This window comes from Pseudophryne corroboree, chromosome 10 (genome assembly GCF_028390025.1).
Source record: "Pseudophryne corroboree isolate aPseCor3 chromosome 10, aPseCor3.hap2, whole genome shotgun sequence".
Lineage (NCBI taxonomy): Eukaryota > Metazoa > Chordata > Amphibia > Anura > Myobatrachidae > Pseudophryne > Pseudophryne corroboree.
The window spans coordinates 123971972-123995331 of record NC_086453.1 but is presented as its reverse complement, the minus strand read 5'-3'; the positions used below and the strand labels follow the sequence as shown (position 1 = coordinate 123995331).

The 23360-nt window shown below is 43.8% G+C and overlaps 1 protein-coding gene across 4 annotated transcripts in view; it reads right to left on the bottom strand.

Moving 5' to 3' along the window:
- Nucleotides 1-23360, bottom strand: part of GRIN2D (glutamate ionotropic receptor NMDA type subunit 2D) — a 1339090-nt gene that overhangs the window by 65880 nt on the left and 1249850 nt on the right. For all 4 annotated transcript variants that reach the window (XM_063942779.1, XM_063942780.1, XM_063942778.1 and 1 more), the window contains one exon: nucleotides 14115-14347. In XM_063942779.1, coding sequence (XP_063798849.1) covers nucleotides 14115-14347 — 233 coding nt within the window. The remainder of the gene's footprint in view (nucleotides 1-14114; nucleotides 14348-23360) is intronic.

Sequence of the window (23360 nt, the reverse complement as noted above, 5' to 3'; positions counted from 1 at the left end):
ATCCCCAGTCGGCGTTGCAGAATACTTTTAAGCTGGTATCTGATGATCTTGTGAATTTCAGCTTTACTGAATTTGTACCTTTGAGGTACCTTTCTATTCTCTTTACTGCAGTCCAGTGCTTTCTCCCAGGATTATTTGCAAACTGGCTTGCCTGACTCACTGCATGTGTGATGTATGGACGTGTCCCAATGCTTTCATACATCAAACTACCAATGGCATTTTGATAAGGGATTTCTTGCATTTCCTCTATCTCCCTTGTGCTGCTTGTTGACATGGCCTTGACAATCTTTGTACTTTTATCAATGGGAGTACTTACTGGTTTTGCATCTGTCATTCCATACTTGGAAATGATTGCCTCAATGTATGTTTGTTGGTCAATTGTGACAGTTCCCTCTTGCAGTTTTTGTACAATTTTCATACCTAATAGATGATTTGCAGGGCCTAGGTCTTTCAACTTGAATCTTTGTTTAAGCAAGTGCCTGACATCAGTGATTTGATCTTCTTGACCTGCCAAAAGAAAATCATCCACATAGACAGCCACTTTTCTTTGATGGTTTTGTGGTATAGGCAGTAATCAGTCTCTGACCTAACAAAGTTTATTCCTAGCAATGCTGCTCCCAACTTTACATACCAGCAATGACCACTTTGCTTGAGGCCGTATAGCGACTTCTTTAAGCGCAAACTTTCCCAGTTTGGAACATGTCCATATCATAATGTTCAGGTGGTTCCATATAAATTTCCTCATTCCGTGCTGACAGTTCTGTATCAATTGCTGCCTTATACTCTGTTCAATCACTGCTTGACTTTGCTTCCTGTATGTTTTGAGGTTCACAGTAAGCTAAGTTTGCATACTCCTCACTGTATTTCTTGTCTGGAATATCTTTGTTACTCCTCATGGAACTTCTGTTCTCTGACTTGTCTGTTTTGACACTCTCGGCTTCAGACATGCTTTCTGCTGCTTTTACATCCAATAATAACTTTTCTTGTTGCTCCACTGCTCCAGTTAGTGGCGCTGTCTTGTAGAATACCACATCTCTGGATTTAAGAAGACATTCACTTATAACATCCCAAAGTCTGTATCCTTTGCTTTCGTTACAGTATACGAACAGTATACATTCTATGGATTTTGGATCTAGCTTTCTCCTTTTCTCCTTTGGTATATGTGCAAAAGTTTTTGCTCCCGAAGTCACAAAGGTGACTGATACTTGGCTTTTTCCTGGACCACACCTACTGTGACGGTTTACCTTTGATGCCCACTGTAGGTGCCCGATTCTTTAGGTATACTGCAGTAGATACTGCTTCTTCCTAACACTTATTTTCCAGGCCAGCATCACTTAGCATAGTCCATGCTCTCTCAACAGTTGTGCAGTTTGCCCGCTCACTCACACCATTCTGTTCCAGTGTGTAGGCAATTGTTAGCTGATGCTTTATGCCATATTTTCCAAAGAATGCTGCTAAGACTTTGTTATCATACTCTGCACCATTGTCTGATCTCAGGATCTTCAGTTTCAGACCTGTCTGATTCTCCACCAGGTTTTTGTACTCCAAAATTTTGTTGACAACTTCACTTTTCTCCTTAAGAAAGTGTCATTCTTGTGGCGTCATCAATGAAATACCTGTAGCCACTGATTGATTCTTTCTCCATTGAACCACACACGTCTGTGTGCACAAGAGCTAACGGTGTTTCTACTCTACTAACTGACTTTGGAATGGGTTGCGTATGGGTTACCTTTTATGAAACTCTCTCACATGGGTCTTTCAGCAGTGCTCACGGTCATCCCTGTTACCATTCCATCTAGCAGTTCCTGGATGTTGTCATAACCCAGATGACCCAAGCATCTGTGCCACAGTGCCATTGATTGTTTTTCCTCAGTAGCCACTGTACTCTCTTTAGTGTCCAAGATATATAGTTGGTTGCACCGGGCTGCTGAAGCAATAACAGTCCCTCTTTTATTATGCACCATACACAGGGCTGGCTACAGGCCTATTAGTGCCCTAAGCAAAAAAAGTGCCCCCCCCATGCGCGTGCCATAGGTGCACGCACTCCTGCAAAAATGGGCATGGCCTCGCAACTTTATACTATGAAACTATAAATAAATATATTTTCACACACCATCTACAAAAACACAATTAGCAGCATTACACATAACACCCACAGTAGTGTTCCTTACACATATCTCGAGTGTAGTGTTAGATACACATAATGACCCCAGTAGTGCAGTACCAGATACATATATGCCCCCAGTAATGCCAAACATACATACGCCCCCATTAGTGCCAGTTACACATTATATGCCCCTAGCAGTGCCAGATACATATATGCCTCCAGTAGTGCCAAATATACATACCAGTAGTGCCAGATACACATTATATGCCGCCAGCAGTGCCAGATACACATATGCTCCCAGCAGTGTAATGCTAGATACACATATGCCCCCAGCAGTGCCGGCTACACATTACATGCCCCCACAGTGCCAGATACACATTATATGCCCCACAGTGCCCCATACATTATTTGCCACCTTTTCTACTTGACAGAAATAAAAGTCTTGGAACTTGATTAAAATAAATTATTTTCTCAATAGGACATTATCTTTGAATAACTGAATTATGGTCAGTTCTATTTAGGTTTTCCATTCATATAATTCATCCCATTCATATTCTGATGTAATATTTTGAGTTAATATTGTGACTGTCATGTGGTTTCCACTCTCTCATATTTCTGTACTTACTGTAAATAGGGGTACCGAGATGGGGTCGGGCCCCCCGGGGTCTGCTAGCTAGAGGGGGGGTGGGTCAGCTGCTGAGCTATAAGATCCAGAGTTGCGCAGCAGGTACAGCACAGAGCAATACACAGCAAGTGGCCACAGCATGGAGAATATACTGAGATTGCAGCGAAGGGCGGGAGAGCATGTTGGGTTGGGGCACTGGCTGCACAGTTCTCCTTGCGGCTTTGGGCTGACAGGTGGCTCGGGGGCGGGCTGGATCTGTGCGTGGCTGGGTGCAGGTGGCTGAGTCCGGTCTCCATGGCTATTTGAAATGTGGTGCCAGGCCGGCTCGTGAGCCAATCAGCTGCTGCCAGTCCATAAGCTCTGAGTGGCTGACTGCTAGCACCACATTTGAAATAGCCACGCGCCCCTACAGCTCGGTGCCCTGTGCGGACGCTTGTCGAACGTGCCTGGAGCCAGCACTGACCATGCACTTGCCCTTCTGAAGTTGGACCTTGTAGCCTTTCTTCTCTAGGGTGCTGATAGTTATGAGATTATTTCCTAAATCAGGCACGTACAACACATCTTGGATATCTGTAACAACTGTCTTACCTCCAATTCTTAAATGTACTGTGATCGCCCCAGCTTGCAATGCAGTAAGGGCCTTATTTCCAATCCCTGTAACTGTAGTGGGAACACACAGTGTTAATGAATTGAACCAATGCTTATGGCAACTGAAATGTCCAGTGTCCCCGGAGTCCATGTACCAGCAATCCTTCTTATGACTGCTACATTTATTGCTGACTCGTTTGGTTTGTCACGCTGCTTCTGCGCACCACTGGAATCTCTCATCCTACAATCTGAAGGTTTATGTCCTATCTTGTGACATGCAAAACACTTGAATTTGTGCTTTCTAGACTTTGTGCCCTTTGTGATCAAGGCAGGACCATCAGCTATGGTCTCGACAGGAATACGTCCTTGGAACTGCAGCAACTTGGCTCTTTCAATCTCTGTTGTCAGTTTAGTGTCATTTGACTCTAATGCTACCATCGAAAAATCTAATTCTGGTGTCAGATTCTGTAACATAACCATTGCGACATCTTCCTCGTCCACATGTGCCCTCACAGATGCCAACTGCTGAGCTATCGACAATAACTTATCAATGTAATCGCTCATGTCCTTGCAGTTTCGTTCCATATACAGTAGCATGCATCTTAAACTTATCCTTCTCACTAGACCTTTATCTTCATATGCATTTTGCAGGGCTGTCCACATGTCCTTAGCTGACACTTTCCCTCTGACTATAGAATAGACATGCTGCTCCACAGCTAAACCTATCATCCTGATGGCTCTGTCTCTCGTCATCTGGGTTTGGACTTGCTCCCGGGTCTATAGTAACCTCCCACAACTTTTCCCGCTTAAGCTGCATCTCCATGGCAAACTTCCATGTAGCATAGTTCTCTGAACCTTTCAGCTTAGCAAAGTTCATGCTGTGTCCTGTGCTATACATCCTTTCTGTACTTGTATAAAATGTCACTTTAAACTGTGTCACTGTGATTATTCAACAGCACTCAGGGGGTTAATCTTCAAGTACACGTGGATCTGGGCATGGGACTGGGCCCATAACCTGTTGGCAGAGTGTTCTGGGCTATCTGGTGCAGTGATGTCAGTCCACACACTTAGTGACTTAAACAGTAACACAGGTTTATTAAGTGAACACAGGTGACTCAGATGTAACACTGATAGCAGTAATCAGGAGCCCATATACCACACAAGGTAACCGCATTAGGTAGTGCTAATGCACGACGACTGGTATCCGGACTCCAGGTCGACAGCACAAAGGTCGACACACCTTAGGTTGACACCAATTGGTCGACACACCTTAGGTCAACATGGACAAAAGGTCGACAGGAACAAGGTCGACATGGAAAAAGGTCGACATGAGTTTTTCATGATTTTTTCTTTTTTTGAACCTTTTCATACTTAACAATCCACGTGGACTACGATTGGAACGGTAAAGTGTGCCGAGCGAAGCGGTAGCGGAGCAAAGGCACCATGCGATGGGACGCGGTGCACTAATTGGGGTTCCCGGTCACTCTACGAAGAAAACGACACCCAAAAAACTTTAAAAACTCATGTCGACCTTTTTCCACGTCGACCTTGTTCCTGTCGACCTTTTGTCCATGTCGACATTTTGTCCATGTCGACCTAATGTGTGTCGACCAATTGGCGTCGACCTAAGGTGTGTCGACCTTTGTGCTGTCGACCCTCAGTCCCAGACCCACGACGACTATCCTGCCTACGGATTACGTCTTCCCACTCCTACCTCCAAGATTTTTCACGTGCTGCACCACTTCTCTGGAATTCTCTACCTCTCCCCCTCAGACTATCCACCTCTACAAAACTTCAAACGGGCTCTCAAGACCCACTTCTTCACCAAACCCAGCCAAATCTCATCCTAAGCCTCTGTTCCACATTCTCTATGTACCCCATCTGTGTCACCCCTGTCTGTCTACCCCTCCCCTTTAGATTGTAAGCTCTCACGAGTAGGGCCCTCTTCCCTCATGTGCTTATCCTTTGTCTTACTTTAATAATCTTCAACTGTACCACATCCAGCAGTCTTCTGCCACCTGATACTTATTCCAGTGTCATCTGCTGTTTATTTACCCTGTACTTGTCCTACACTGTCATCAACTGTAAGTTGCTGTTTTCCTGTTTGATTATTTATGTACTCTGTAATTGGGCACTGTGGAACCCTTGTGGTGCCATATAAATAAAGGATAATAATAATAATAATAATAATAATAATAATAATAATAGAGAGCATGGAACAGAGGGATAGGATGAGATTTACATACATATGGCTGAAAAGTATTCTGTAAAACTGTTATGCTATCATAAATTAACAATACCACAGGCAAATTCTGACATTAGTGGTGCTGTGTCAGATACTAGATTGTAAACTCCTTAGAGCCTCTTTCCGATTGTTGTCAAAACCCTCTTCTCGACACATTTCACTCACAGCCCTCTCCTACTCAGCGACCATCTTTACCCGCATTTTCTCCTGCTGGTAAAGGCTCATCTCTATCTGTGGCCACCAGCTCCTAGTAGTATGCTGATCACTCACTCGCTACTTACATCTAAGCTGTATTATGTTTTGAGTATTGTGGTGCTCTTTGTTACCTGTACTCTATTTTTGTTATTTATTTAATGTAATGTTAAGTTTTGTCTCCCTGTACTGTCCTTTGTACGGCGCTGCGAAACACTTGTGGCGCCCTATAAATAAAATGTAATAATAATAATAATAATAACTTATCAGGAGATGTCTGTGGGGGTGAAGCATGAAGTCTCTTTGTGTTACACTCTCCTCACTCTCTCAGAGATAGAGGAATGGGAACTTACATCATATGACTCTGCCTCTGAGTGACTCCTGGCACTAGAGGTCTAACACTAGGGGTTGCACTCATAGACTGGTACAAAGAAGGAGACAGGTACAGAGTGCACCATATCCTATCAAGGACAAATATGGATGCACATGAAGGGGGTCATTTCGAGTTGATTGCTAGCTGCATTCGGTCGCAGCGCAGCGATCAGGCAAAAAATTGCCACTTCTGCGCATGCGTATGATGCGCAGTGCGCATGCGTATGATGCGCAGTGCGCATGCGCGACGTACTTTCACAAAAGCCGATGCAGTTTTACACAAGGTCTAGCAACGCTTTTCAGTCGCACTGCTGATCGTTGAGTGATTGACAGGAAGAGCGTGTTTCTGGGTGGTAACTGACCGTTTTCGGAGAGTGTGCTGAAAAACGCAGGCGTGCCAGATAAAAACGCAGGAGTGGCTGGGGAAATGGGGCAGTGGCTGGCCGAACGCAGGGCGTGTTTGTGATGTCAAAACAGGAACTAAATAGTCTGAAGTGATCGCAAGGTAGGAGTAAGTCTCGAGCTACTCTGAAACTGCACAATCTTTTTTTGTAGCAGCGCTGCAATCTTTTCGTTCGCACTTCTGCTAAGCTAAGATTCACTCCCAGAGGGTGGCGTCTTAGCGTTTGCACTACTGCTAAAGCAGCTAGCGAGCGATCAACTCGGAATGACCCCCGAAAAGGAAAGGTCTTTTTTTTGTATTCACGTCAACAGGTTTCTGATTATTATGGATACAGTGAACACAGTCCTCTGGGTCCAGGGGGGCCCACACTGCACACCCTGTACCTGTAACAAACCTCACATGTTCCATGCAGTGAGTGCCTCTCCCTATGTAAAGTACTTGCGGTGCCATCTTTTTAGTGACTTCTTCTGAAAAATGGCACCTCACAGTGATGCATTGTTCCAGAGCCTCTGCACATGCAACAGCCAGGGCCATAACTACGTGTGTGCCATCGGTGCCTGCACACAGCGCATGTGCACTGTGGGTGCAGGACCACCGTCAACACCCACAGGGCCGCTACTATCATAGAAAGCAGCTCCAACACCACTGCCGCTGGCTGCAGTGCTGCCCGAGGTGCCCAGCTCATTCTTGCACTTCATGTAGTTAACTGCATTACACCAGGCAGCACTGCAGCTGGCCATTTTCAGGCTCTGCCCCGTCCTTGGTCCCTTTCTCCGGCCGCAGCTCCATTTGTCCCAATGAGTGGGCAGCCGCAGCCCCACCGACTCACTCCGTTATTCCCCGCAACTATGCCTACATAATTGAGTGTCTGCAGGCTCTGCCCCCTTCCTGGTCCACCTCTCTGGCCGCAGCTCTGCTTGTCACAGTGAGAGGGCAGACAAAGCCCCGCCCATTCACACTAATGCCCACCATCCATGCCTACATAATGGAGTGTTTATGCCATTATGCCCCCTTCTTGGTCCCCCTCTCCGGCCGCAGCTCTGCTGAGTGGGTGACCAAAGCCCCACCCACTCACTACCTCATGCCCCGCATCCATGCCTGCAGCATGGAGAGAGTGTGCTACCCATGCCCCCCACCCGTGCCTCCAGTACAGTGTCGAGAGGGACAGTTCTGAGAACAGAGGCCGGCAGCTGAGTGTCAGTGCAGATGGAATGATGTAAGTAGTGCAATAGTTGCTTTGCACACACACACACACACACACACACACACACACACACACTCTCTCTCTCTCTCTCTCTCTTCCTGTTGTAATGTGTATAAGAGGTAACACATTGCAGTGTAATGTGACTAACGTGCACTACTGTGCTGTGTAATGTGACTAACGTGCGCTACTGTGATGTGTAATGTGACTAACGTGCACTACTGTGTTGTGTAATGTGACTAACGTGCACTACTGTGCTGTGCAATGTGACTAACGAGCTTTACTGTGATGTGTAATGTGACTAACGTGCGCTACTGTGTGGTGTAATGTAATAACTTGCGATACTGTGCGGTGTAATATGCGTAATGTGCGCTACTGTGTGGTGTAATGTGACTAACGTACGCTACTGTGCGGTGTAATGTGACTAACGTGCGCTACTGTGTGGTGTAATGTAAGTAACTTGTGATACTGTGCAGTGAAATGTGAGTAACTTGCACTACTGTGTGGTTTAATGTGACTAACGTGCACTACCATGCGGTGTAATGTGACTAACATGCGCTACTGTGCAGTGTAATGTAAGTAACTTGCTATACTGTGCGGTGTAATGTGCGTAATGTGCGCTACTGTGTGGTGTAATGTGACTAACGTACGCTACTGTGCGGTGTAATGTAAGTAACTTGTGATACTGGGCAGTGTAATGTGAGTAATGTGCACTACTGTGTGGTTTAATGTGATGAACGTGCACTACCGTGCGGTGTAATGTGACTAATGTGTTCTACTGTGCTCTGTAATGTGACTAACGTGTGCTACTGTGCGGTGTAATGTAAGTAACTTGTGATACTGTGCAGTGTAATGTGAGTAACTTGCGCTACTGTGTGGTGTAATGTGACTAACGTGCGCTACCATGCAATGTAATGTAACTAACGTGCGCTACTGTGTGGTGTAATGTGTCTAACGTGTACTACTGTGCGGTGTAATGTGACTAATGTGTTCTATTCTGCGGTGTAATGTGACTAACATGCGCTACTGTGCGGTGTAATGTGACTAATGTGCACTATTATGTGGTGCAATGTGACTAACGTGCACTACTTTTAGAGGAAGAAACCCACCATGGATGGATGATTTTTTTTTACAATGGCCGTGGCCCACTATCAGAACTCTGTTTCTGCATTTAGCCAGGTGGGAATGCATACAGTGATGATTCAGGGCAGTGCTCGTAGACTCTACCTGTCTTAATGTAAAAGGGACTCTACCTGCTGTAGTGAGTAAAAGGGTACTCTACATGCTGTAATGTGTAAAAGGGGACTCTACCTGCCGTAATGTGTAAAAGGGATCTCCACCTGCTGTAATGTGTAAAAGGGAGCTCTGCCTGCTGTAATGTGTAAAAGGGAGCTCTGCCTGCCGTAATGTGGGCTGTACCTGCCGTAATGTGTAAAAGGGTACTCTACCTGCCATAATGTGTAAAAGGGGAATCTACCTGCCGTAATGTGTAAAAGGGAGCTCTGCCTGCTGTAATGTGTAAAAGGGGAGTCTACCTGTCGTAATGTGTAAAAGGGAGCTCTGCCTGCTGTAATGTGTAAAAGGGAGCTCTGCCTACCGTAACATGTAAAAGGGAGCTCTGTCTGCCTTAATGTGGGCTCTTCCTACCGTAATGTGCAAAAAGGTACTCTACCTGGCGTAATGTATGATAGGGGCTCTACCTGGCATAATGTGTGACAGGGGCTCTACCTGGCGTAATGTATAAAAGGGGCTCTACCTGGTATAATGTGAGTAAATGGCGCTACTGTGCGCTGTAATTTGAATAATGGAGACTACTGTGCAGCTTAATATGAAATGGTATTATTTTGTGGCCATGCCCCTATATTGGCACTGATTGGCTCTATTTTAAATATGGGGGGGGCACCGCTGCTGTTTCTTGCACACAGCTCTAAAATGTCTAGTTACGGCACTGGCAACAGCTTCTGGAATATCACTGGAAAGGTGGCTCCTCCAGCTGTTAGTATTCTTCTGCGTGTCAATCTTGCATTTCCCAAAGAGTCCAGTATGCAGGTTATCATTACAAAATAGTGAAACTGAGGTGGAATTCACGCTAATCGAATTTCACAGCAGAACAGGCCATTTAGGAGAGCTGTGATTTTTGGATGATACATACTTCAGGTTCCATGGAATATAATAGACTGTATTTGTAAATACTGTATTTGAAAATATGGTGTAACGCATTTTATAAATAGAGCAGGGATAACGGAGCTCCTTTTGGACATGGAACACCTAAAAATATCTTCTGCTCCATTGTCTTTTTTGTATTTGTGGGCTTGTGAGTTTATATATTACTATAACAATTTATGTTGTTATTGGGTAATATTAAATTAACTAAGCATATTTTTGTTTCGTTATGTGTCTTTTATGTTTCAGTTATGCAATATTTGACTTTGAATTTTTCAAACTGCTACCAGTCTGTTTTATGTATTCACCCATAGATTTTAAATAAAAATCTGCACTTTATTAGATCATAAGTTGATGAATATTCATTGTTATTTAACTGGAAATATTTATGCAAGTCTAACAGCAATGAAATATATAATTTGACAGTTGTCAGTTGAAAAATACATGTTTGCTTAGTCCTTGTTGCATTATTTCACTAGTACAAGTGATTTTCTAAGAGAACAATGGAAGTGACAACAGCAAAAAAATGAAAAATAATAAATAAGTAAATTAAATAATAGAAGTTTTACAAGATGTAGAGAAAGAAGGACTTATAAACAAATGTAAACCACTTTATTATGCTTTTTTTGTTTCTCATAAAGCATGGATTAGTTTACTACCACATTAAATATAGTAAGAGTCTTTCTGAATAAAGCATTCACATGAATACAGCCATAATTTGCAACGTATTCATCTTTGACCCAATTTTATTTTTAATTTTTCTAGCCGAACAATCTTACTTGTGTCTAGTAGTAGGAAGTGTTGTACATGAATTAATAAAAAGACATCTGTAAGAGGAAAAGTCTTACTGCAATACAGGTTGAGCTTTCTATATATGAAATGCTTGAGACCAAAAGTATTTTCTTTTTCAGATTTTTCCCATATTTTGGAATATTTGCATACCATAATGAGATATCTTGGGGATGGAACCCAAGTAGAAACATAAAATGCATGTATGGTTCATATACACCTTATACACATAGCCTGAAGATAATTTTATTTAAAAAAAAAAAGCAATTATACATGAAACAAAGTTTGTGTACATTGACCAACAGAAAGAAAATGAGTCACGATCTGATTTTCGCTATAAAAATTAGAGCATATTGTATTTTCAGATATAATTATTTTCCCACCAGCCAAGAGTAGTTACCAACCTGATATCTCCATAACTGTTGACGATGCGACTATCCACCCTACCCTGAGCCGGCCTTAGGCATAGGCAAACTAGGCAATTGCCTAGGGGGTTTGATATGCCTAGGGGCATCATCAGTTTCTGCTGATTAAAATGATATGCGGCATGCCTATATTCTGTAATTAGCATTTCATATGCAGATACAGCCACAGTCTCACACAGTATATTGGCATGCTGCATATCAGTTTAATCAGCAGAAGCTGCTTGTGCATCCTAGCCACATAGCAATGCAAATAAGATGCATTTTCATTAAAAAAAAGGTGCCCGACATTAGCATTGATGCAAGATTTGTGAGGACACATCTGTATCCAAGCAGAGGCAGAGGTCACAGTGTTAGTGGAAGTGTGAGTGCTGTGTGCATGTGAGTGGGTTGGTTGTGCAGTAGTGTTCAGAATATGTGTAAGGAGCATTATGTGTATCATGTAAAAATGCTTTAATAATGTGCAACATATGTGTAAAGGGCCACTATGTGTGTCATTATGTGTATAAGGGCATTAATAATGTGCGGCATATGTGTAACAGGGTACTACTGTATGTGTGTCATTATGTGTATAGGGGCACTAATAATGTGAAGCAAATGTGTAGGGGCACTATGTGTGTCATTATGTGTATAAGGGCATTAATAATGTGCGGCATATGTGTAAGGGACATTATGTGTAAAAGGGCATTAATAAAGGTTGTCATAATGTGTAAGGTGCATTATGTTTATAAGGACATTAATGTGTCTCATATGTGTAAGGGGCATTACTGTGTGGAATTGTGTATAAATGCATTACTAATGTGTGGCATTATGTGTATAAGGTGCTCTACTATGTGGCGTTGCATATAGAAAGGGCACTACTGTGTCGTCTAATGTGAATAAAGAGCAATAAGGTGTGGTGTAATGTGAATAAGGAGCTATTCAGTGTGATGTAATGTGAATATGGGGCTCTACTGTGAGGAGTAACGTTTATAAGGTAAAGTGATACTACTGTGGGATGTAATATGAATTATGGACACTATCGCAAGATAAAATGTGAATAAAGTTGCATCACTGTGTGGTGTAATTGGAATTGGGGTTACTATTGTGTGGCCATGCCGCTTCCCAGCAAGAAGATGCCCCTTTTTGGACTGTGCGTCAAATGTGCGAACTATTCCTATTTAAAATATAGGGGGTACAAGGACTGCTATGGGTGAGGGGTGATGGTGCTGGGAAAGAGGTGCAAGGTCAGAGGCAGAACCAGCGGTGGTGCTAGGGGGCACCAGCCAAAATCTTGCCCTGGGCATCATATTGGTTAGGGCCGGCTCTGACCCTACCCCACAAGCTCGCTGCCTATGTGTCATCCTTGATGACAACTGTCCTTTGTTCCACACATTCAATCTGTCTCCAAATAATGTTATATGCATCTAAAAAACATTTCCAAACTACGTCCTTATCTTACACAAGACACTGCAAAAACTCTAATCCATGCACTCATCATCTCCCGCATTGATTATTGCAATAGTCTCCTTACTGGTCTTCCCAAACATAGGCTCTCACCACTACAATCCATTTTGAATGCAGCTGCGAGGCTAATCTTCCTTGCTAGACGTTCATCATCTGCAGATCCGCTCTGTCAGTCCCTCCATTTTCTACTGGTATTCTACCGTAGTCAATATAAAATACTTTTACTTACATACAAGGCTATTAACCAAACTGCACCAACATACATCTCTTCACTCATGTCAAAATATCTCCTTACCAGACCTCTCCGCTCTGCACAAGATCTGCCTCTCTCATCCACATGTATTACTTGTTCCCACTCAAAATTACAAGACTTTATGCCCTCCCACGCACAATAAGACTCACCTCTAGTTTCCAAACCTTTAAACGTTCCCTGAAAACTCACCTCTTCAGACAAGCCTATCAAATTCCAGACCCACCCACATAACCTTCAATGCTTCTCTTTCTAATCACATCCTCTCTGTACAGTACACATAACCTCACATTTTGTCTTCCAACATTGCTGGGTGATCATATCATACAACCAATTAAGAACCTAGCAATCTGGTGGACCATTATGCAATAGGTAGCATCTATCCTTGTGTATCAATGCCTATTTCCCTATAGATTGTAAGCTTGCGAGCAGGGCCTTCCTACCACTATGTCTGTCTGTTTTTACCCAGTTTTGGTCTATTACTGTTGTTCTAATTGTAAAGTGCAACGGAATATGCTGTGCTATATAAAAAAAATGTTAATAATAGTAATAATAATAATAATAATAATAACAACAATAATAATATAAGAAATGTAACCTGTAATTTTATGGGTTCTTTCTAGACCACAAGAATATAACTATAATGTTTAATTCATTATTTTGCATTGAGACCAAATAAAATCTAAACATCTGATTTTATATGTGTGTATCTCTAGCTGCATCCAAGTCAGATAACGAGTAGTTCTAGGTACATTTAAATTTCAATTTCCACATGCAAATAAGTAACACATCCCATATGTCTATAGCAAATGTTGGTAAAACATGTGAAAAACCCAAAAAACATGGGTCGACCATTTGTGTGTTGACCATTGCCATGTTGAACTTTTGAACCTGTCTACCTTTTATACCTGTTGACATTTAGTGATGTCGACCTTTCATCTGCTGACCTTTTGTACCTGTCGATTTTTTGTACCTGTTGACCTATGGATATTGATCATATGGTGTTGACCTATTGACTGTCCACCTAGACATTGTATATCTATCATCTGGATGCCATTACTGCAATGTTACATTAGACAGTTCCTAGGTTCCTTGTATCCCACCTGGCAATACTGTAGCTCTAACGTGCCTACTGTTTTGCTATCCTGTGTCCAGAAATTGTTTATAACCCATGCAAGTTAAACAGCTTAACCTTTTGATTGCAATAATTCTGATTATTATTCATGCAACCATATGTTTTATACACAGAAATGTTTAACACAAAGTTTGTGTGCGTAAAAAAAATAGAAAAATATATCGATATATATTTACCCTGCTAAACGCCATTAAGAAGTCCAGTCTCCCGGTATGTCTCATGCAGTGACGTAATTTCCAATATATGAGATGCTCCCATGCAAACACCAGCAGACTCAAACCCATAGCAACAAGAAGCATATAGAACACACCCGCCATATTGTCGATGTCTAGCTTGCTGCTCATTACTTCAATCTTGTCATTGTGGCAAATGCCTGATAGCCACAGCCTTTCCAGCATCTCAATCTCATCTGTAGAGACAAAGATACAAAACACAGTACTATGTGAAACAAGAACTTAAAAGGCACCAGAAACTGCAACAGTGCAAAGAATGCTTGTGGGTAAGGGACAATAATCAGGTGGAATCACACACCTACACACAGAATGTGCAGACATAGGGCCTAATTTAGAGTTGATCGCTGCAGAAGATTTATTAGCAGTTGGGCAAAACCATGTGCACTGCAGGGGGGCAGATATAACATGTGTAGAGAGGGTTACATTTTGGCGGGCGTGTTCAAACTGAAATCTAAATTGCAGTGTAAAAATAAAGCAGCCAATATTTACCCTGCACAGAAACAAAATAACACATCCACATTTAACTCTCACAGGAAATGTTATATCTGCCACACCTGCAGTACACATGGTTTAGCCCAACTGCTAACAAATTTGCTGCTGCGATCAACTCTGAATTACCCCCATAATGTTTCAGTAGGGCTTAGCAAAGTGGTCTAAATTGTATATACTTAATAACAAACAAAACATACAGTAACACCAGTGCTTTTTTTTTCCAATTAAAAACAAGGAAGCGAACACAGAAAAAAGTGCCAGTACTGGCCTAGGGCAAGATGTATCAAGACTTGGAGAGAGATAAAGTATCAACCAATCAGCTTCTAGTTATCATTTTTCAAGCACGAACCTGTATAGTGTACCAGATTAATAACAGCAATGTACTGTAGTGAGTACACCATGGTCCTGTGCAGTATAAGGTAACCTATGTATAGTGTATAACTCAAGTGCTCAGTCTGGAACTTGATCCCTAGAGGAGGAGGTGGGCACCCCAGGCAGTAGGGACCACCGGTGGTTTCCCCTGTACCTCTGTGGGCTAGTCCAACCCTGGGTGTTGTGGACACCCATGAGTTGGAAGAGTGGGAATAGTCCCCTTTGGTCGGCATGCTGACCTTTGGGATTGTGAGAGTGCAGGATGTAGGGGGAGGTATTGTGACCGGTGGTCTCCTGACCGCCGGTCACATACTGTAACTGCAACCCATTATAACATATGACTCCTGTTTCCTAGTAGCTAATATACAGCATAAACCCATATCCTGGTTAAATTAACAGCGTACAATAAGGAGTAAATTTTGTGATGGCACAATGTACTATCCTCTTCACTCTTGTAAGGTTGCTGTAGTTTCTTTATTGGCCCGTTTCTTTTCCTTCGCTAAATACTGGCTGTCAATTAGAGTTCAGTGTCAGACAGAAAACACTATCAACCAATAATATTAAAGTCTGATATCTTTCTGTTTCACCTACTCATCTGAACTCTGCTGCCTTAATTCTATGGAAGAGAGGAAAACAGTTACTATAATTTAATAAAATAATGGCTCATAGCAACTCAATGATACAGCAGGAGTGATGTGAAAGTCACAGGTGAGTGTGATTGATATTGTCTTTGCCTGCCTAGTCTCAGGCGTGCACTCCAGGCGTAACTAAGCGATCTGTCCGCCTAGTCACACCGGGAGTGCACAGAGACGCTCTCATTCAGAGCGTCTCTGTCCGGGAGCGAGCGTCTCCGTCCAGGCGCGCGGACGGAGACTCTCTCCATTCAAATGAATGGGGTGCGTCTCCGTCACGGTCGCGCACGCCCAGTCAGAGACCGAGATGCTGAGTTCTAGGTGCACCTAGGCACAGACAGAGCCACGACTAGCGTGGCTCCATCTGTAGCATGACAGTTTATCAGTTGTTAAAATGAATAAACTGCAATTAATAAAAAGTTAAATAAAAACAAAGTTTTAAGCCTTTTCATACTATTAACTTTCACACTATATTAAAGCAGTAGTCCCATAAACACCTTTTTTCTTTTAAAACAGCAAGTTTTGCACCTCTTTAACATCAAGCTGAAACTCATTTATCCAAGAAGTCCTCCAGTAACTTAATGTACTTTTTGCAAAATCGATCTGTGAGGGAAAATTTAACATAGGTGCTATGGCTGTCTCTGCAAAAATACTATCTCACAAATAGAATCATTGATTTCTGCTTCAACTAAGGAGAGTGTAAGTTGATCTCTGTGAGAGCCAATCAGTCATGAAGTTGCTCCATGGTCGTATGGTTATAATCGTGTTACACTGAGCAAACTCTTATAGTAATATTGTAGTAAAGAAACGGCTAAAATAAAAAAATAAAAAATACTAGATCAGCAATACTCTTCCAAAAAAAACAAAAAACAAAAAACACCTGAATGGGTGATACCAGATTTAAATGTAAATATTAATAATCTCTTTTTAACGTCTTAATTAAATATTAATAATTTCTTTTTAAAGTCTTTACGGCAAAGTATTACAATACACAAATTATATGAACCATATTAATATAAACTTTAAAAACATATATTTTCAAGCAGATTCCATGAACAAATTTAATAAAAAAACTGTCTTGCTAATTACTATTATTTTTTGGTTTGTTTCTTGATGCTGATTTAGAATTCCATAGCGGCATATGACAACCATTGCAACCACACTACACATAATTTACAGCAGAAAGGCTTTAAAACACCCCTTTAGAACCTTATTTGCACTATGAAATATTCCCTCTCCCACTCCTTTTTCTACCGTCCCATAACATGTTAAGAGTGTTATGGAATGCATGTAACTGACAAAAGTATTTGTCTGTCAGCTAGAGAGATTTTGAAAAGGAGATAATGGTTTGCAGGAGGTAAACTAAGGAAGTAAATATGAAATATGCATGCTTAAAGACTACTTAGCTTTCTATTTAAAGAATAAAACTTGCAGGATTGCTGTTGTACAAATTTGCAAGGTAGACGATTATCGATCGACTGCGTATTGATCATAGTGTGCAAGCGTGAGGCCAAGCTGCGAAAAACATCCAGTGTCTTTTTTGATCGCTAGGCATATGCAAGTTGATTGATGGTGAGTGAGTTGCGAATGGATTTGCAGCTGACCGGCATTCGCAGAGATTTTCACAAAGCGTACGCAGACTTGCATGGAGCGGGAATTCACTCTGTCTGGGTGGAGACATTCTGATCGCAAAACTCTGAAAATTCGCAGAGGAGTGATCAGGTTTGAATTATGCCCATGATAAGATGCTGCAAAAATGTTGTTTGTGAAAATGTATTAGAGAAACAAAATAGTATTTCTAGATACAATCTGTGAAAAAGGAAATTTGCTCTATTTTTTGCATATATATATATATTTTTACATATAATAGAAAAAGTCTCTTGTGTTACTTCCCCCATTAGTAAGCAGTCCATAAGTGCTTAAGGGACTGACTTGTATTTCAGATTTTACATACTGTATAAGCAAAATTAGTGCCCCAGAATATTTTCTACGTGAAATAGTGCATATTCTGCCAGTGGAATTTGGTCATGAATGTTCCCATTTTTACCCTATCCTACGACACAGCAGAAATAATTCAACGTGATAGTCCCAGCTCTAGTTATAATCTGTAAACATTTAAAAAAAATGAACGTAGGGGGTGTTTCAGACCTGATTCAGATTTGGGCATTCAAAAGGTGATTGGCAGGAAGAGGCCGTTCGTGGGTGGTAACTGACCGTTTACTGGGAGTGTCAGGAAAAAATAAGATTTCACTCACCGGTAAATCTATTTCTCGTAGTGGATGCTGGGAACTCCGAAAGGACCATGGGGAATAGCGGCTCCGCAGGAGACTGGGCACAACTAAAAGAAAGCTTTTAGACTACCTGGTGTGCACTGGCTCCTCCCACTATGACCCTCCTCCAAGCCTCAGTTAGGATACTGTGCCCGGAAGAGTTGACACAATAAGGAAGGATTTTGAATCCCGGGTAAGACTCATACCAGCCACACCAATCACACCGTATAACTCGTGATACCATATCCAGTTAACAGTATGAAACATAGCTGAGCCTCTCAACAGATGGCTCATAACAATAACCCTTTAGTTAACAATAACTATGTACAAGTATTGCAGACAATCCGCACTTGGGATGGGCGCCCAGCATCCACTACGGACTACGAGAAATAAATTTACCGGTGAGTAAAATCTTATTTTCTCTAACGTCCTGGTGGATGCTGGGAACTCCGAAAGGACCATGGGGATTATACCAAAGCTCCCAAACGGGCGGGAGAGTGCGGATGACTCTGCAGCACCGAATGAGAGAACTCAAGGTCCTCCTCAGCCAGAGTATCAAATTTGTAGAATTTAGCAAATGTGTTTGCCCCTGACCAAGTTGCAGCTCGGCAAAGTTGTAAAGCCGAGACCCCTCGGGCAGCCGCCCAAGATGAGCCCACTTTCCTCGTGGAATGGGCTTTTACTGATTTAGGATGCGGCAATCCAGCCGCAGAATGCTCCAGCTGAATTGTGCTACAAATTCAGCGAGCAATAGTCTGCTTAGAAGCAGGAGCACCTATTTTGTTGGGTGCCTACAGGATAAAAAGCGAGTCAGTTTTCCTGACTCCAGCCGTCCTGGAAATATACATTTTTAAGGCCCTGACTACGTCCAGTAACTTGGAATCTTCCAAGTCCCTAGTAGCCGCAGGCACTACAATAGGTTGGTTCAAGTGAAAAGCTGATACCACCTTAGGGAGAAACTGGGGATGAGTCCTCAATTCTGCCCTATCCATATGGAAAATCAGATAAGGGCTTTTACATGACAAAGCCGCCCATTCTGACACACGCCTGGCCGAAGCCAAGGCCAATAACATGACCACTTTCCACGTGAGATATTTCAAATCCACAGTTTTAAGTGGCTCAAACCAATGTGATTTTAGGAAACTCCACGCCACGTTGAGATCCCAAGGTGCCACAGGAGGCACAAAAGGGGGCTGAATATGTAGCACTCCCTTTACAAATGTCTGAACTCCAGGCAGTGAAGCCAGTTCTTTCTGGAAGAAAATCGACAGAGCCGAAATCTGGACCTTAATGGAACCCAAGTTTAGGCCCATAGTCACTCCTGACTGTAGGAGTGCAGAAAACGACCCAGCTGAAATTCCTCTGTTGGGGCCTTCCTGGCCTCACACCATGCAACATATTTTCGCCAAATACGGTGATAATGGTTTGCGGTTACTTCTTTCCTGGCTTTTATCAGCGTAGGAATGACTTTCTCCGGAATGCCCTTTTCCTTTAGGATCCGGAATTCAACCGCCATGCCGTCAAACGCAGCCGCGGTAAGTCTTGGAACAGACAGGGCCCCTGCTGTAGCAGATCCTGTCTGAGCGGTAGAGGCCATGGGTCCTCGGATATCATTTCTTGAAGTTCTGGGTACCAAGCTCTTCTTGGCCCATCCGGAACCACGAGTATCGTTCTTACTCCTCGTTTTCTTATTATTCTCAGTACCTTTGGTATGAGAGGCAGAGGAGGGAATACATAAACCGACTGGTACACCCACGGTGTCACTAGAGCGTCCACAGCTATTGCCTGAGGGTCCCTTGACCTGGCGCAATATCTAGTTTTTTGTTTAGGCGGGACGCCATCATGTCCACCTGTGGCCTTTCCCAATGGTTTACCAACAGTTGGAAGACTTCTGGATGAAGTCCCCACTCTCCCAGGTGTAGGTCGTGTCTGCTGAGGAAGTCTGCTTCCCAGTTGTCCACTCCCGGAATGAACACTGCTGACAGTGCTAAGACGTGATTTTCCGCCCATCGGAGAATCCTTGTGGCTTCTGCCATCGCCATCCTGCTTCTTGTGCCGCCCTGTCGGTTTACATGGGCGACTGCCTTGATGTTGTCTGATTGGATCAGTACCGGCTGGTTTTGAAGCAGAGGCCTTGCCAGACTTAGGGCATTGTAAATGGCCCTCAGTTCCAGAATATTTATGTGTAGGGACGACTCCTGACTTGACCAAAGTCCTTGGAAATTTCTTCCCTGTGTGACTGCCCCCCAGCCTCGAAGGCTGGCATCCGTGGTTACCAGGACCCAGTCCTGTATGCCGAATCTGCGGCCCTCTTGAAGATGAGCACTCTGCAGCCACCACAGTAGAGATACCCTGGTCCTTGGAGACAGGGTTATCAGCCGATGCATCTGAAGATGCGATCCCGACCACTTGTCCAAGAGGTCCCACTGAAAGGTTCTTGTATGGAACCTGCCGAATGGAATTTTGCTTCATAAGAAGCTACCATTTTTCCCAGGACTCGTGTGCAGTGATGCACCGATACCTGTTTTGGTTTGAGGAGGTCTCTGACTAGAGATGACAGCTCCTTGGCTTTCTCCTGCGGGAGAAACACTTTTTTCTGTTCTGTGTCCAGAACCATCCCCAGGAACAGTAGGCGTGTGGTAGGAACCAGCTGTGACTTTGGAATGTATAGAATCCATCCGTGCTGTTGTAGCACTTCCCGAGATAGTGCTACTCCGACCAACAACTGCTCCTTGGACCTCGCCTTTATAAGGAGATCGTCCAAGTACGGGATAATTAAAACTCCCTTTTTTCGAAGGAGTATCATCATTTCTGCCATTACCTTGGTAAAGACCCTCGGTGCCGTGGACAGTCCAAACGGCAGTGTTTGGAATTGGTAATGGCAATCCTGTACCACAAATCTGAGGTACTCCTGGTGAGGATGGTAAATGGGGACATGTAGGTAAGCATCCTTGATGTCCAGGGATACCATGTAATCCCCCTCCTCCAGGCTTGCAATAACCGCCCTGAGCGATTCCATCTTGAACTTGAATTTTTTTATGTATGTGTTCAAGGATTTCAAATTTAAAATGGGTCTCACCGAACCGTCCGGTTTCGGTACCACAAACAGTGTGGAATAGTAACCCCGTCCTTGTTGAAGTAGGGGCACCTTGACTATCACCTGCTGGGAATACAGCTTGTGAATTGCCTCTAGCACAGCCTCCCAGCCTGAGGGAGTTGTCGGCAAGGCAGATTTGAGGAAACGGCGGGGGGGAGACGCCTCGAATTCCAGCTTGTACCCCTGAGATACTACTTGAAGGATCCAGGGATCCACCTGTGAGCGAGCCCACTGATCGCTGACATTTTTGAGGCGGCCCCCCACCGTACCTGGCTACGCCTGTGGAGCCCCCGCGTCATGCGGTGGACTCAGAGGAAGCGGGGGAAGAATTTTGATTCTGGGAACTGGCTGACTGGTGCAGCTTTTTCCCTCTTCCCTCGTCTCTGTGCAGAAAGGAAGCGCCTTTGACCCGCTTGCTTTTCTGAAGCCGAAAGGACTGTACCTGATAATACAGTGCTTTCTTAGGCTGTGAGGAAACCTGAGGTAAAAAATTTTCTTCCCAGCTGTTGCTGTGGATACGAGGTCCCAGAGACCATCCCCAAACAATTCCTCACCCTTATAGGGCTCTATGTGCCTTTTAAAGTCAGCATCACCTGTCCAGTGTCGGGTCTCTAATACCCTCCTGACAGAATGGACATTGCATTAATTCTGGATGCCAGCCGGCAAAATATCCCTCTGTGCATCCCTCATATATAAGACGACGTCTTTAATATGCTCTTATGTTCGCAAAATAGTATCCCTGTTTGACAAGGTCACAGACCACGCTGCAGCAGCACTATCTGCAGGTCTCAGTCTAGTACCTGAGTGTGTAAATACAGACTTCAGGATAGCCTCCTGCTTTTTATCAGCAGGTACCTTCAAAGTGGCCGTATCCTAAGACGGCAGTGCCACCTTTTTTGACAAACGTGTGAGCGCCTTATCCACCCTAGGGGATATCTCCCAGCGTAACTTATCCTCTGGCGGGAAAGGATACGCCATCAGTAACTTTTTAGAAATTACCAGTTTCTTATCGGGGGAACCCACGCTTTTTCACACTTCATTCACTCATTTGATGGGGAAACCAAACACTGCCTGCTTTTTCTCCCCAAACATAAAACCCTTTTTTAGTGGTACTTGGGTTAATGTCAGAAATGTGTAACACATTTTTTATTGCCGGGATCATGTAACGGATGTTCCTAGTGGATTGTGTATATGTCTCAACCTCGTCGACACTGGAGTCAGACTCCGTGTCGACATCTGTGTCTGCCATCTGAGGGAGCGGGCGTTTTTGAGCCCCTGATGGCCTTTGAGACGCCTGGGCAGGCGCGGGCTGAGAAGCCGGCTGTCCCACAGCTGTTACGTCATCCAGCCTTTTATGTAAGGAGTTGACACTGTCGGTTTATACCTTCCACCTATCCATCCACTCTGGTGTCGGCCCCACAGGGGGCGACATCACATTTATCGGCATCTGCACTGCCACCACATAAGCCTCCTCATCAAACGTGTCGACACAGCCGTACCGACACACCGCACACACACAGGGAATGCTCTGACTGAGGACAGGACCCCACACAGCCCTTTGGGGAGACAGAGAGAGAGTATGCCAGCACACACCAGAGCGCTATATAATTTAGGGATTAACACTATATTGAGTGAATTTTTCCCAATAGCTGCTTGTATATACAATATTGAGCCTAAATTTAGTGCCCCCCCTCTCTTTTTAACCCTTTGAGCCTGCAAACTACAGCGGAGAGCCTGGGGAGCTGTCTTCCAGCTGCACTGTGAAGAGAAAATGGCGCCAGTGTGCTGAGGGAGATAGCTCCGCCCCTTTTTTTGCGGACTTTTCTCCTGCTTTTTTATGGATTCTGGCAGGGGTATTTATCACATATATAGCCTCTGGGGCTATATATTGTGATATATTTGCCAGCCAAGGTGTTTTTATTGCTGCTCAGGGCGCCCCCCCCCCCCCAGCGCCCTGCACCCTCAGTGACCGGAGTGTGAAGTGTGTATGAGGAGCAATGGCGCACAGCTGCAGTGCTGTGCACTACCTTGGTGAAGACTGATGTCTTCTGCCGCCGATTTTCCGGACCTCTTCTTGCTTCTGGCTCTGTAAGGGGGACGGCGGCGCGGCTCCGGGAACGAACACCAAGGCCAGTTCCATGCGGTCGATCCCTCTGGAGCTAATGGTGTCCAGTAGCCTAAGAAGCCCAAGCTAGCTGCAAGCAGGTAGGTTCGCTTCTTCTCCCCTTAGTCCCTCGATGCAGTGAGCCTGTTGCCAGCAGGTCTCACTGTAAAATAAAAAACCTAAAATAAACTTTCTTTCTAGGAGCTCAGGAGAGCCCCTAGT